The sequence below is a fragment of the Neoarius graeffei genome, chromosome 9 (genome assembly GCF_027579695.1).
Source record: "Neoarius graeffei isolate fNeoGra1 chromosome 9, fNeoGra1.pri, whole genome shotgun sequence".
NCBI lineage: Eukaryota > Metazoa > Chordata > Actinopteri > Siluriformes > Ariidae > Neoarius > Neoarius graeffei.
In genome coordinates, this window is record NC_083577.1 from 18,520,925 (window position 1) to 18,535,459 (window position 14,535).

General features: G+C 42.6%; 1 protein-coding gene and 2 non-coding genes across 4 annotated transcripts; 2 read left to right on the forward strand and 1 right to left on the reverse strand.

Annotated features, from left to right (window-relative positions):
* Positions 1 to 1,679: 1,679 nt before the first annotated feature.
* Positions 1,680 to 7,121, reverse strand: LOC132891145 (uncharacterized protein C21orf62-like). 2 transcript variants are annotated; one of them, XM_060928608.1, is made up of 3 exons: positions 7,035 to 7,121; positions 6,771 to 6,850; positions 1,680 to 3,080 (listed from the first exon to the last, which is right to left on the reverse strand). In XM_060928608.1, the coding sequence occupies exon 3, from the start codon at positions 3,038 to 3,040 to the stop codon at positions 2,384 to 2,386; it is 657 nt and encodes a 218-aa protein (XP_060784591.1). In that variant the 5' UTR covers positions 3,041 to 3,080; positions 6,771 to 6,850; positions 7,035 to 7,121; the 3' UTR covers positions 1,680 to 2,383. The 2 variants fall into 2 exon arrangements, with proteins under 2 accessions (XP_060784591.1, XP_060784592.1); XM_060928609.1 differs by having other exon boundaries at positions 6,771 to 6,843; positions 7,035 to 7,107.
* Positions 7,122 to 12,871: 5,750 nt separating this feature from the next.
* Positions 12,872 to 12,954, forward strand: trnal-aag (transfer RNA leucine (anticodon AAG)). Its single transcript has one exon. It is a non-coding gene; the product is annotated as a tRNA-Leu (tRNA).
* Positions 12,955 to 13,118: 164 nt separating this feature from the next.
* Positions 13,119 to 13,200, forward strand: trnas-uga (transfer RNA serine (anticodon UGA)). Its single transcript has one exon. It is a non-coding gene; the product is annotated as a tRNA-Ser (tRNA).
* Positions 13,201 to 14,535: the final 1,335 nt, after the last annotated feature.

Consider the following 14,535-nt stretch of genomic DNA (forward strand, 5'->3'; position numbering starts at 1 on the left):
CGGAAGATACGACAAAAAAGACCTAAGACAGTTGAGCAACTAGAATCCTACATTAGACAAGAATGGGTTAACATTCCTATCCCTAAACTTGAGCAACTTGTCTCCTCAGTCCCCAGACGTTTACAGACTGTTGTAAAGAGAAAAGGGGATGTCTCACAGTGGTAAACATGGCCTTGTCCCAACTTTTTTGAGATGTGTCGTTATGAAATTTAAAATCGCCTAATTTTTCTCTTTAAATGATACATTTTCTCAGTTTAAACATTTGATATGTCATCTATGTTCTATTCTGAATAAAATATGGAATTTTGAAACTTCCACATCATTGCATTCCGTTTTTATTTACAATTTGTACTTTGTCCCAACTTTTTTGGAATCGGGGTTGTAAGTGTGTGAACATCATCTCTCCCCTGCTGTGCTTCTGTACTCCACCCACATCAGGGACTTATTATAGAAGTCTTTATTTGTCACATTTACAGTACAGTGAAGTTCTTTCTCTATATTCAACCCATCTGAAGCAGTGAACACAGAGAGAGAGAGATTTATTTGATGTCTCTGTATTACTAAGGGAAACAACATACTACTAGTAATCTAGTTACATCACAGGCGGATATCCGGTTTCAGTGCAAATGGCTGTGCCCAGGTAAGCCTATTTTAAAAATTTTTCCCATTCTGATGTTTGAAGTGAACATTAACTGAAGCTCTTGATTTGTATTTGCATGATTTTATGCATTGTGCCACTATCAATGGATTGGCTGATTCGATAAATGCATACACCTGCTGTTTTATGGGTGTTCTTAATAAAGTGGCCGGTAAGTGTAACCCCCTTCAGGGTGATTCAAGAGTGGTTTATTTCACAATAATGACCTGCTTACAGTACATTATCCCTGACAAAAATACTAAAATATCCTAGGAGTAGCTCCATTTCACCCTCATTCAAAAATACAATAGTCTATGGATATGCATGATGTGCACATTGAAAACTGCTCATCCCTTCTCTTTCCACTTTTATTTCGCTTAGTGTACAGCAATCCATATGTCATTGTCAGTAATTTTATTGCTACCTAACGAGTTAACTGCTAGGAAATTATGCTAATCTCAAGTTCTGCTTAGACATTCCTACTTTACAAGTTCAAAATCCAATATAATATACAGTATTTTCAAGAAGTTGTGGAAAGAAAATTATTTCTGACAAGATTACAACGTATAAACTAAAATTGTAAAGTCAATTTCATCCCCAACTTGTAAACTTGGCATTTGTATAAAAATCCGATATTGTGGTGGTCATTGATTTGTCATTTATTTAAGCCTGTAGGTCAGTTACTCATCATATGCTTCAAAGATTAACAGAATATTTTCTCACTATATTCAGTTATAATAATAATAATAATAATAATAATAATAACTGTGCAAATTTTGTACATCAGTCTTCTCTATTTACATCCAGACGTGCTAACAATAATACACTGAGCAAGATTTATCACCAGACATGGACAGTGTTGCAATTCCAAGCACAATCCGATATTGTAAAAATCCTTTCTATTGAAAGCCTAGGCTTTGGAAGGGTTTTGTTTGTTTTTTAAAACATTTTCATTAAGAATCTTTCCATGTCCAATATTTTTGTTGATTTAGTTAAGTGCTAGTAGTATTAAAAGACCAATTTTAAAATATATAGTGCAGTTAATGTTTTATGTTTAACTGATTGCTAAACTCTGCAATGCTAGTATGATAATATACTTATCATGACGCACAGGAATAAAGATTCTACATCATTTCTTACATCTGCAGTTCAAAAGAATGTATATATCTGGTTCAAATTAAGAAAATAAGCAGTTCTGATTATGACTCCATGACCTTTGGAACTGAATAAGTTCTTGATAACTGAATGAATTTAAGGCTTAATTGCAAATGTTTCAGTAATTAATTACTGCCAAGAAAATGCCAATGGTGCTTATATGAATGTACAGCCTCAAAGGAAAAAGGAAGTGATTCTGAGTGCCCTTTTTTTTTTGCAGTGTTGGTAGAAAATCTAAAAATGGAGGAAATGCTCCTTTATAGTAAACTCTCACATGTCTGAAACCACACACTGTTCACTAAAAGGTGCATGGTATGGGGGGATTTCGGATTTGTAGCCATGCCTGAGGAAATAAGTGAAGAAATATCCAGGGCACTCATCAAATCCCAAATTGCACTGCAATGGGCTCATGTGCAAATATACCCCAGAGGAAACAAAATACTCATAATGCCCTTATAGGTTTGTAGGGAATATGATTGGACAGGCATGATAATATTATTAGTCCAGTATAGAAAGAAGCTCTTCCTCAATGTTCTTTAGCTGAATAAAACTTGATTGGTTCTTGAGGCTCTGTTTATTCCAAGATTCAATTTAATAAATAAAAGTGAGGATAGATGGCTTATGGATCTCTTCTATCTCAGTAATCTTTATACTGGCTTGCTGAAGGGAAGGAAAATGCTGCAGAAGCATCTGCAGTGGTGGTCCAATGACACTGTAGGCCTTCAAATGATTGTTCAGTGACCACAAATCTAAAAATGCAACTCTGAGATTCCCATCTTGCGTGTTCAGTCCGATGTTCAGGACTCTTTCTCCTTTGTGCTGTAGCACTCCATTATTGGAGATCTGAAGCTTCCTCAGGCCCACAATAGTGAGATACTGAGAGGGTTCAAGAACTGAGACAGGGCTACACAGAGACAGCTGCAGCTCTGGAACCCTGCTGCCGTTCAGCAGCTCCCTCAGCACCCAGGGCTGCCACACCCACACTGTCAGTGTCTCCGCCTCCAGGGTGCCAGGCGACAGAGCTGAGCGCCACACAGTGCCACAGCTGCACATCAGATTGGCAAGAGCTTCATCGCAACTGCGCACCGCTGTCGCACAGCTGCAGCTGCATAAGCGGTCTGCTCGGTCCGAGCTGTCAAACACAAGTGTGATGTTGGCTTGAAGGGGATGCTGAGTTTCCACGAAGTGTAACAGGAGGAGAATGCACAAGATATGCTGTAAGACACACAGCAGCATTTTTTCATCCATACCAGGCCTCCATCCTGATCCAGAGTACAGTTTACATTTGCTGGAAAAGAGAATGTTATAAAGTTACTTATTGTGGGTTTGTTTCCTCCTTCTACAATTCTATCGCATTTCATTTACTAAAACGCATACCATATCATACAGCACATGAAAAGTGTTGGCCTAAGAAAATGAATGAAAACTATTTTCCTTGAGCATTTTATTTTCTGCATATACCCAAGATGTTTTTCCTTACCTTTAACAATGTTTGTGCATTATTTGTTCTTTTATCCCTCATGTGAGTAAATGACTGATTTGAAAATGATACTGTGCGATTTATTTGAATTCTTTTAGATATGTCCTTTTTCTCCCAAGTTATTTCTGTCGTCTACACTGTGAAGACGTTACAGGCCATCTTCGGTGATCATTTCCAGAACTCTGCATTGACTGCCAGTTTTCAGCCTCACTCGTAAAAACATTAACTCTCCACAAGCCATAGTCCAGCTGTTGTTCCACTGCTGAAAAGTCCCAGCAATTAATGTAAAATCTTTTCTTGCATGCAGGCCTTACCGCATTTTATTGGATAAAGAATTAAAATTGTGAGGGAAAACTGCTAGTTTTCTGAGACCTTCAGTCCAGCTGTATTGCAGTACACACTGTGGCTGGCTATTAAATTCTTAGACTGAAGCATAGTGTGCTCTGAGTTAGCTGTGGTCAAACCTTGCAGGAAAACAGACACAGTATCTGTTTTCTGAGGGAAAACATTGCTTTCTACACTTCAGTCTGCTCCCATTTTTAAAGGTTTAATGAAAGGACAGACATTCCATTAGTGCTATTAGCCTACAAGGACAAATGAGTCAGTTCAGAATGAATCAACACGTGACATGACCACAAAGAATCCTTTACTGCCTTCTGCTTCTTGATTATGTAAATGTTCCTAAGAGCTAATGCTTACCCTGGAGAAACCTCACTTTAGGAATATGGCAGCTCAGACAGTGGAATATGGCACCAGATCACTAAACCCTTGGTTGTCTTTTAGAGAAAAATATGAAGGAATAAAAGGTTAACATCAAGATAAAAGTAACTTATTGTGGCCTTTTGATTCAAGTCTTAATATATTTGTTTGTAAATAATGCAGTGGAATAAAGGTGAAATGTTTTGATCAGTGAAAGGCTCTAGAAATTACAAACGTGTTTTAATTCAGTATTTTATTTGATTTACACTCTCTTTAAGCACATGAATACCTTGGCTGTTATATCCATACAGACATAGCCATGTGTTATCACCATCACACTAGACATGAGCAGGATTACAAATAACTGGTAAGTCAGGGAGACTGAACCAGAAATCCAAATCTGTTGACCCCCCCAAAAGGTTTCTACCTATCTCTGTCCAAGTAAACATTGTAGTTTGTGGAGCAAAATGATGATTTAACTCAAGTATGAGCACAGAAATGCAGATTGGATTTGGAGTCATAAATACTGATTTACAGTGTCTTGCAAAAGTATTCATCCCCCTTGGTGTTTGTCCTGTTTTGTCGCATTACAAGCTGGAATTAAAATGGATTTTTGGGGGCTTATCACCATTTGATTTACACAAGTGCCTGCAACTTTAAAGGTGAAAATTGTTTTAATTGTGACACAAACAATAAGTAAGATGAAAACGCAGAAATCTGGAGTGTGCATAGGTATTTACCCCCCAAGTCAATACTTTGAGCCACCTTTTGCTGCAATTACAACTGCAAGTCTCTTGGGGTATGTATCTATTAGCTTAGCACATCTAGTCACTGGGATTTTTGCCCATTCCTCAAGGCAAAACTGCTCCAACTCCAAGTTAGATGGGTTGCGTTGGCGTACAGCAATCTTCAAGTTATGTCACAGATTCTCAATTGGATTGAGGTCTGGGCTTTCACTAGGCCATTCCAAGACATTTAAATGTTTTCCTTTAAACCATACCAGCGTAGCTTTAGCAGTATGTTTAGGGTCATTGTCTTGCCGGAATGTGAACCTTTGTCTCAGTCTTAAACCTCTGACTGACTCAAACAGTTTTTCCTCCAGAATTGCCCTGTATTTAGTGTAGTCCTGACCAGCTTTCCTGTCCCTGCAGATGAAAAATATCCCCACAGCATGATGCTGCCACCACCATGCTTCACTGTAGGAATGGTGTTCTCAGGGTGTTGGGTTTGTGCCACACATGGTGTTTCCCATGATGGCCAAAAAGATCAATTTTAGTCTCATTTAACCAAAGAATATTCTTCCATGTGTTTGGGGAGTCTGCCACATGGTGTTGGGCAAACTCCAAACATGTCTTTTTCAGCAATGACATTTTTCTGGCCATCCTTCCATAAAGCCCCACTCTGTGAAGTGTACAGCTTAAAGTGGTCCTGTGGACAGATACTCCTATCTGTGCTGTGGATCTTTGCAGCTCCTTCAGTGTTAACTTTGGTGTCTTTGTTGCATCCCTGATTAATGCCCTCCTTGCCTGGTCTGTGAGTTTTGGTGGGTGGCCTTCTGTTGTCAGGTTTGTAGAGGTGCCATATTCTTTCCATTTTGCTACAATGGATTTAATGGTGCTCCGTGGGATATTTTCTATAACCCCACCCTGATCCATACTTCTTCACATCTTTGTCTCTGACCTGTCTGAAGTGTTCCTTGGTTTTCATGTTCCTTGTTTTAGTAGTGTTGCAGAGTCAGGGTCCTTCCAGAGCAAGTTAATTTGTACAGACATCATGGGACAGATCATGTGACACTTTGATTGCACACAGGTGGATCTTAATCAACTAATTATGTGACTTATGACGCGAATTGGCTGGACCAGCTCTTATTTAGGGGTTTTACATGAAAGGGGGTGAATACCTATGCACACTCCAGATTTCTGTTTTTATCTTAATTATTGTTTGTGTCACAATAAAACAACAATTTGCACCTTTAAAGTGGTAGGCATGTTGTGTAAATCAAATGCTGCCAACCCCCCAAAAATCCATTTTAATTCCATCTTGTAATGCAACAAAACAGGACAAACACCAAGGAGGATGAATACTTTTGCAAGATACTGTATAAGGATAACAAGGTTACAACTGAGACAAACAGGAGCCAAAGGAACATGGGTTTGTTTATGTTTTACAAATGCTGTTCTAGTTCATTTTGACCAATTTGAAGAATGAAATGTGTTCATTTAATGACCTGTTAACCAGCTTCAAATTAATTTCCTGAACACTCACTGATGAAGCATCTACGTTTCATCAAGATAACAAGAAATGAATAAAACAAAAATGAAATGTTAATTATTTTAATTGTAAAGAATGTTAGTGAACACATGATATTGGTGAACAAAAGTATTTTTGTTCCTTCATGTCAAATTTGTTGTCTTTTTTTGTCAAGAAATTAAGTACAAAAAAACATTATTGCTTTTGATGGCACAAACCTATCTAATATATTCATTTTTATTTTCATTTGTATTTTGTTCATGCACTGCATTGTATATCTTAATATTTCTAGGAATATAAAAGAATATTATATGAATATTAGCAAAAAGCCATATATCATCACAAGTCAGATTAAAAAGCTGTAAGCATTGAAAAACATCTTTGTACTGTAGGTTTGAGAGAACTTTGACCTTCAAAATGTCACTCCATTTGATAAAATGTCACTCCATTTTACAAATCCATTCAGGATTTGTCCATGATGGCTGTCAAAGCAAATCAGTTAAAAAAAAAAATCAATATTCCCATTTCTCACGTCCAAGAAACACTGACCTTCACTGATGAAGCGTCCGCTGCGAGCTGCTCACTGAACACTGAATCGTTGGATCATATGAGGAGAAAGATCCTATTCTCTTCATAAGGAAATAAAAATCAAGGTAATGGTCGGAGCATCTATTATATATACATGATATAGTCAGGTTCAGAGAATGAAATGTTTAAGAAAACAAACATGGATGAATAGCAAGAAGAGAAGTAATATAATAAAATAAATCTTGAGACACAGAGATCTATGATGTAAGATAATGAGGGACCCACCTTCAGTAATATTTTGTCCATTCGCTGGTGAGTCTCAAGGACATTACAATCTTGACTACTTCTGGCTTCAGCTCTTATTCCCTCTCCTTTTCTTCCTCCCTCCTTCCCCTCTTTTCCATCTCTCCTCCCTCTGACGTCCCTTCTCGAGGCCCCTCAGACAAGTCTCTTTGGTAATGAATGTTGGCTCGCTGTGGCTTCGACTCCACAGTTGCTGCTTTCTTCCAGCATTGCAAGGCAAGAAATATGCTGCCATCTTGTGGTGCTACAGAGTATTTGTTTGTTTGTTTGTTTGTTTGACAGGAAAAAAACAGGTTTGTATATCGAGTGACAAATAGTCCTCAGTATCATTTCAAGCCAAAGATGCAAGCAGGTCTTTTTGCCCATTAGAATGGTTTACACAAGGCATGAATTCATTGGGTGTGTAAAATAGCTACAAGAAAAAGGTCAACAAACTACAAGTCAAATAATTAATTTTAGAAACATGAATTACAATTAATATCTGATCTTTTGGCTGAAGCCTATAGAGGCACCTGTATGTGTATGTTTAACTGAGTATGAGCATGTTTAAGAATGTAATTGGTGTGCCAGCCTCAGGTAGCAATTCCACAATGACAGTGTTGTACCACTGCAGACTGACTATGTAAGTCCCACATTATATAACCTTAGCTAGTGATATAATCGTCTGTGGTGCTGTTGAGGAAGGGAGCAGCTTTTACAATGCTTGTTTGAATAGGGTGACCAAACGTCCGGTTTTCCCCGGACATGTCCGTTTTTCACGTCCTGTCCGGGGCGTCCGGGTTTTTTTTTTTTAGAAAGTGGGGAAATGTCCTGTTTTTTATTACCTTTCATTGGACCATTAAATTGACCGGCACTAGGGCACTGCGCACGGTGCTGCGTGTGACGTAATCCCTGAGCCGCTTCAGTGCGATCAGCTTTTTATAATCAGAAGACAGCGTGGCTGTCAGTACGCCAGCAACATGCCGAAGCGCAAATGCACATTTACAGACGACTTACAAAAGAAGTTCCCCGCTTTCAGACCGGGTCGAGACAAGTGGGAAGCTTTGTGCACAGTGTGCAAAGCAGGTACATATGTCTCGGTGTCCAGTGGAGGTGCCAGGGATTTAAAATTCCACCTGGACACCGAGAAACACAAAAAAGCTGTTCGAGGCGAGAGTACCTCAAAGTCGATAACAGAGTACTTTGTGAAACCAGGGAACGAGGATGCCGTGAATGCAGCGGAGGGTGCCTGGTCATTTCACACAGTGAAACATCATAACAGTTATCGGTCTATGGACTGCACGAGTTCATTGTTGAAAAAGACCCTCCCCGATTCTGACACGGCCAAAAAGTTCAGTTGTGCCCGTACTAAGACGGAGGCAATTGTTAACGGTGTTCTGGCACCTCACTCTGTCGAATTGGCGCACGAAGTGCTCAAAGATATCCCATTCTGTGGTGTTAGTACTGACGGGAGTAATCACGGTGCAGTAAAAATCTTCCCCATAATTATCCAATACTTTGATTGGAAGAAGGGTGGTGTGCAGACCAAATTAATTGAAGTGAAAGATACACCAAATGAGACAGCAACCACCATCGCAAACTACCTAATGGAAACATTGGCAAAGAACAATTTGTCTTCCAAATGCATCGCATTTACTGGGGACAATTGTAACACTAATTTTGGTGGAACCCGGCGTGACGAAGGGGGAAACAATGTATTTGCGAATTTGAAAAGATTGCTGCAAAACAAAACACTGATTGGCGTGGGTTGCCCAGCGCATATACTGAACAATTGTGTCCATCACGGGGCAGACACACTTGATGTGGACCTTGAAAATATCATTTTTAAAATATACCAGTACTTCCACATTTACACCGTGCGTACTGAGTCCCTCAAAGAGTACTGTGATTTTGCTGACATTGAGTACAGGAGGATGCTTTCACACAGCAAGACAAGGTGGCTCTCTCTGTTCCCAGGCACAGAGAGGATGCTACAGATGTTCCCTGCTTTAAAAGCATTCTTTATGTCTCAGCAAAAGCCACCCATGGTGATCAAGGCGTTTTTTGAAAACCCATTTAGTGAGATATACTTGTGGCACATGCACTCACTCATGTCCATCTTCCACAATCACATTCAAGAAATGGAAAGGGAGAATAACTCCATCATGGAGGTTAAGAAAATATTGAGCAGCATCCACAACATTCTTCTTGAACGGAAGAACAACAATTTCATGTCCCTCAAAGTTAAGGGACTGCTGGCCGAAAATCGCAGAGATGGACTTGAAGGGGGCTGTGACAAGTTCATGGCTGATGCGCTCGGCATGTACAGTTCATGTTTAGAGTATCTGGAGAAGTGGATGACTCCCATGGAAGAGTTCTCACCATTCATGTGGATGGACATGAGTGAGCCACCAAAGTGGAATGATGTGGAGGCCTGCATCAAGTACCTTGGAGAGAAGGGGGTGCCAATTGATGACGTTAAATGTTTTGACCAGGTTGCCAATCTGAAGAAATTCATTGAAAGCTGCAGTGATGATGAGTTCATGGGCCTGCAGGTGCACCAGAAGTGGACCAAATACTTTGAGAAGGCCAAAAATACTGCATGCTACTCAGAACTGCTGAAGATTGCACAGTTTGTCTTTGCACTTCCTTCTCACAATGCATATGTGGAGAGAGTTTTTTCACTGATGCAGAGCCAGTGGACAAAGGAGAGGAACCAGCTCTCTGTTGAATCATTGAAAGGGATTCTATTTGTACAATACAATTTCAAAGATATGTCTTGCAAAGACTTTCATGCTTATTTGTTGAGCAACAAAAAACTGCTGAGAAAGATCAGCTCTACAGCAAAATATCAATGGGCAAACAAGGAGGATGAGGAAGAAAAACCAGACGAAGAGGAAGAAAAACCAGACGAAGACGAAGATGAGGATTAAGCAGGAAACTAAAGATAGACTATTGATATTTTTTGTTAGTTTTTTTTACATTTTTGAGTTATTTTTAAAGTTAATATACAAGAGGTATTTTTGTTAATTAGCTAATTTGTTAATTTATCTTTTCCAATAGCCTACAGATCAGACATTATTTCTTTCATTACTGAAATTGAGGCTAACTGAGTATCAGTATGTTTGTTATTGGGAGTTGAGAGTTATTGTTAACTTTTATTGTTAATATGAGTGAATGTGGTTTAGATGAGACATTATTTCTTTCATTGTGTCATTCATTCATTACAGAAATTGTAAAGCATTTTTGAATAAATACATTTTAAATATCATTTGTTATTGGAGTTATTGTTGACTTTTATGAAAAGCATTTTTAATAAACCAACTTTAAATATCATTTTATTTGTATGTTTCTTAAGTGAGTGCATTTGCCATAAGTATATCTCACTAAATGGGTTTTCAAAAAACACCTTGATCACCATGGGTGGCTTTTGCTGAGACATAAAGAATGCTTTTAAAGCAGGGAACATCTGTAGCATCCTCTCTGTGCCTGGGAACAGAGAGAGCCACCTTGTCTTGCTGTGTGAAAGCATCCTCCTGTACTCAATGTCAGCAAAATCACAGTACTCTTTGAGGGACTCAGTACGCACGGTGTAAATGTGGAAGTACTGGTATATTTTAAAAATGATATTTTCAAGGTCCACATCAAGTGTGTCTGCCCCGTGATGGACACAATTGTTCAGTACGTGTACTGGGCAACCCGCACCAATGAGTGTTTTGTTCTGCATTTGGAAGACAAATAGTTTTTTACCAATGTTTCCATTAGGTAGTTTGCGATGGTGGTTGCTGTCTCATTTGGTGTATCTTTCACCTCAATTAATTTGGTCTGCACACCACCCTTCTTCTTCCAATCAAAGTGATTACTCCAGTCAGTACTAACACCACAGAATGGGACACCTTAACAGAGTGAGGTAAGTTTGTAGTTTGATATTGTTACTAACACTACTACTACCCCCCCGCACTAAGGTGTCCTCATCTCATCTCATTATCTCTAGCCGCTTTATCCTGTTCTACAGGGTCGCAGGCAAGCTGGAGCCTATCCCAGCTGACTACAGGCGAAAGGCGGGGTACAGCCTGGACAAGTCGCCAGGTCATCACAGGGCTGACACATAGACACAGACAACCATTCACACCTACGGTCAATTTAGAGTCACCAGTTAACCTAACCTGCATGTCTTTGGACTGTGGGGGAAACCGGAGCACCCGGAGGAAACCCACGTGGACACGGGGAGAACATGCAAACTCCGCACAGAAAGGCCCTCGTCGGACACGGGGCTCGAACCCGGACCTTCTTGCTGTGAGGCGACAGCGCTAACCACTACACCACCGTGCCGCCCACTAAGGTGTCCTGGTTTTCCCAAATCAAAATATGGTCACCCTAGTTTGAAGCCCAATTTTGACATAAAAGGCTGAGCTCAGACATGCACAGGTCTCTAGTTTAAATAATTGCTCTAGTCTTCTTGTTAGATCTGTTTTGGTTTTGTATCAATGAGGAAATGTAACTGCTTCAAGCACCAAGTTGAACAAAAAAGACTGAGGAATGATGTGTAGAAATCAACAAGCTTTTCATACAGATGCAGTTTTACAACACTGGCTTTAATCTCTAGCACTGCCCATATATGGCTGTACATCCGGCGAATCAGCGATACTAGGCTGTTGAGCCGTTCACATCAAACCTGAGGATTTTGCCTCCCTGAAGCATACACATTTTGAAAGGAAGGGCACTGAAGCATCTCCTGACATTTGTGCACGGCCATCACAAGGCCCCATGGTGTACGGACACCGTGCCGAACTCCAGTTTTGCATTTAAAGGTACTGAAACGGCTGCCTTGATGTTTCCCTACGTCACGCAGAAGGCTCACGAGTATGTTTGAGATTCCCTTTGCCATACGATGGGTGAAAACTGGTCATTGCAGTCACTTTTCGGGTTCATTTTACAACACTGACTTTAATCTGCAGCACTGCCCATAGACGGCTATACATCCGGCGAATCACCGAGACGAGGCTGTTCTGCCGTTCACGTCGAACCTGAGGATTTTGCCTCCCTGAAGCGTACACGTTTTGAAAGGAAGGGCAACGAAGCGTCTCCTGAAATTTGTGCACGGCCGTCACGAGGCCCCATGGTGTACTGACACCGTGCGGAGCTCCAGTTTTGCACTCAAAGGTACTGAAACGGCTGCCCTGATGTTTCCCTACGTCAGTTAGAAGGCTCTCTAGTAAGTTTGAGGTTCTCTGTGCCATACGACGGGTGAAAACTGGTCATTGCAGTCAATTCTCGGGTTCATTTTACAACACTGGCTTTAGTCTGCAGCACTGCCCACAGACGGCTGTACATCCGGCGAATCACCGAGACGAGGCTGTTCACGTCGAACCTGAGGATTTTGCCTCCCTGAAGCGTACACGTTTTGAAAGGAAGGGCACCGAAGCGTCTCCTGACATTTGTGCACGGCCGTCACGAGGCCCCATGTGTCGTCACGGCCACCCGGTTAAACTGATGTACTTGACGTCCACTTGACGTCTCCCACCCCGCTTTGAACGTGCTGCTGACTCCGTGTGAAATTTGGTTTGTGGAAAGGCAGCCGAAGCCTTGTTTTGCGGTGGCTTTTACCCTAGCTCGTCTGCCAGAAGAGGGATCGGTTCCAAATCCCGGTATCTGTCCCTAACCAAAAGGTCTTCTCTCCCGGACAGGTGGAGTGAAAGCACTGCCGTAAAACATTGGCAGAGGTTGCTTGTCGGGCACCGGCCGGAGTATGGCAATAGTTAGCCAAGCGCACGGCCCGCACGTGAGGTCGTCATGAGACCTGAGCGTGTTCGGCCACGGATTCAGGCTTGGCGCAGAGTGTCAGGGTGGCCGAGCGGTCTAAGGCGCTGCGTTAAGGTCGCAGTCTCCTCTGGAGGCGTGGGTTCGAATCCCACTTCTGACAATTGCTGCAGCGGGTAGTGCACGGGCCGTGGGGTCCGTGCTCGGGTCCTGTGTTTGGCGTAAGCAGCGGGTGCCCTGCGTGGGGGTTTTGCCAGCTGGTGGGTGAAATTGGAGGCTTTGCAGAAATGAGAAAATTTTTGCCGCAGGTGAACCTCAGCGATCCCGGTAGTCATGGCCGAGTGGTGAAGGCGACGGACTTGAAATCCGTTGGGGTTTCCCTGCGCAGGTTCGAATCCTGCTGACTACGTCCGCCGTGAGGTTTGAGATGCGTCGAGCGCCACCCGAAGTGGACCGGAGCCGCTGTGAGATAGGCGTGGAACGGGGCGGCGGTCTCCTTTTGATCACTGCACATAGGTGTTTGAACAGTGACCCACTGCCAACTCGTGTGGTCGACGACGCGTCTCGCTTTGGGGTCAGGCCCAGCTGACTTGTGAGCAGCTCGCGGCGTCCGGCGGAGACGCGTTCTTCAATCTCGACCCTGATGTGCGTCGGATCCTGTCTGCTGACGTTCGGGACGGTGTGCTGGCACCGTGCGGAACTCCAGATTTGCACTCAAAGGTACTGAAACGGCTGCCCTGATGTTTCCCTACGTCAGGTAGAAGGCTCTCTAGTAAGTTTGAGGTTCTCTGTGCCATACGACGGGTGAAAACTGGTCATTGCAGTCAATTCTCGGGTTCATTTTACAACACTGGCTTTAGTCTGCAGCACTGCCCACAGACGGCTGTACATCCGGCGAATCACCGAGACGAGGCTGTTGAGCCGTTCACGTCGAACCTGAGGATTTTGCCTCCCTGAAGCGTACACGTTTTGAAAGGAAGGGCACCGAAGCGTCTCCTGACATTTGTGCACGGCCGTCACGAGGCCCCATGGTGTACTGACACCGTGCGGAGCTCCAGTTTTGCACTCAAAGGTACTGAAACGGCTGCCCTGATGTTTCCCTACGTCAGTTAGAAGGCTCTCTAGTAAGTTTGAGGTTCTCTGTGCCATACGACGGGTGAAAACTGGTCATTGCAGTCAATTCTCGGGTTCATTTTACAACACTGGCTTTAGTCTGCAGCACTGCCCACAGACGGCTGTACATCCGGCGAATCACCGAGACGAGGCTGTTCACGTCGAACCTGAGGATTTTGCCTCCCTGAAGCGTACACGTTTTGAAAGGAAGGGCACCGAAGCGTCTCCTGACATTTGTGCACGGCCGTCACGAGGCCCCATGTGTCGTCACGGCCACCCGGTTAAACTGATGTACTTGACGTCCACTTGACGTCTCCCACCCCGCTTTGAACGTGCTGCTGACTCCGTGTGAAATTTGGTTTGTGGAAAGGCAGCCGAAGCCTTGTTTTGCGGTGGCTTTTACCCTAGCTCGTCTGCCAGAAGAGGGATCGGTTCCAAATCCCGGTATCTGTCCCTAACCAAAAGGTCTTCTCTCCCGGACAGGTGGAGTGAAAGCACTGCCGTAAAACATTGGCAGAGGTTGCTTGTCGGGCACCGGCCGGAGTATGGCAATAGTTAGCCAAGCGCACGGCCCGCACGTGAGGTCGTCATGAGACCTGAGCGTGTTCGGCCACGGATTCAGGCTTGGCGC

What these genes read in the sequence shown, in the direction of transcription:
- LOC132891145 (XM_060928608.1), bottom strand. Translation starts at nt 3,040, where the DNA reads ATGGATGAAAAAATGCTGCTGTGTGTCTTACAGCATATCTTGTGCATT.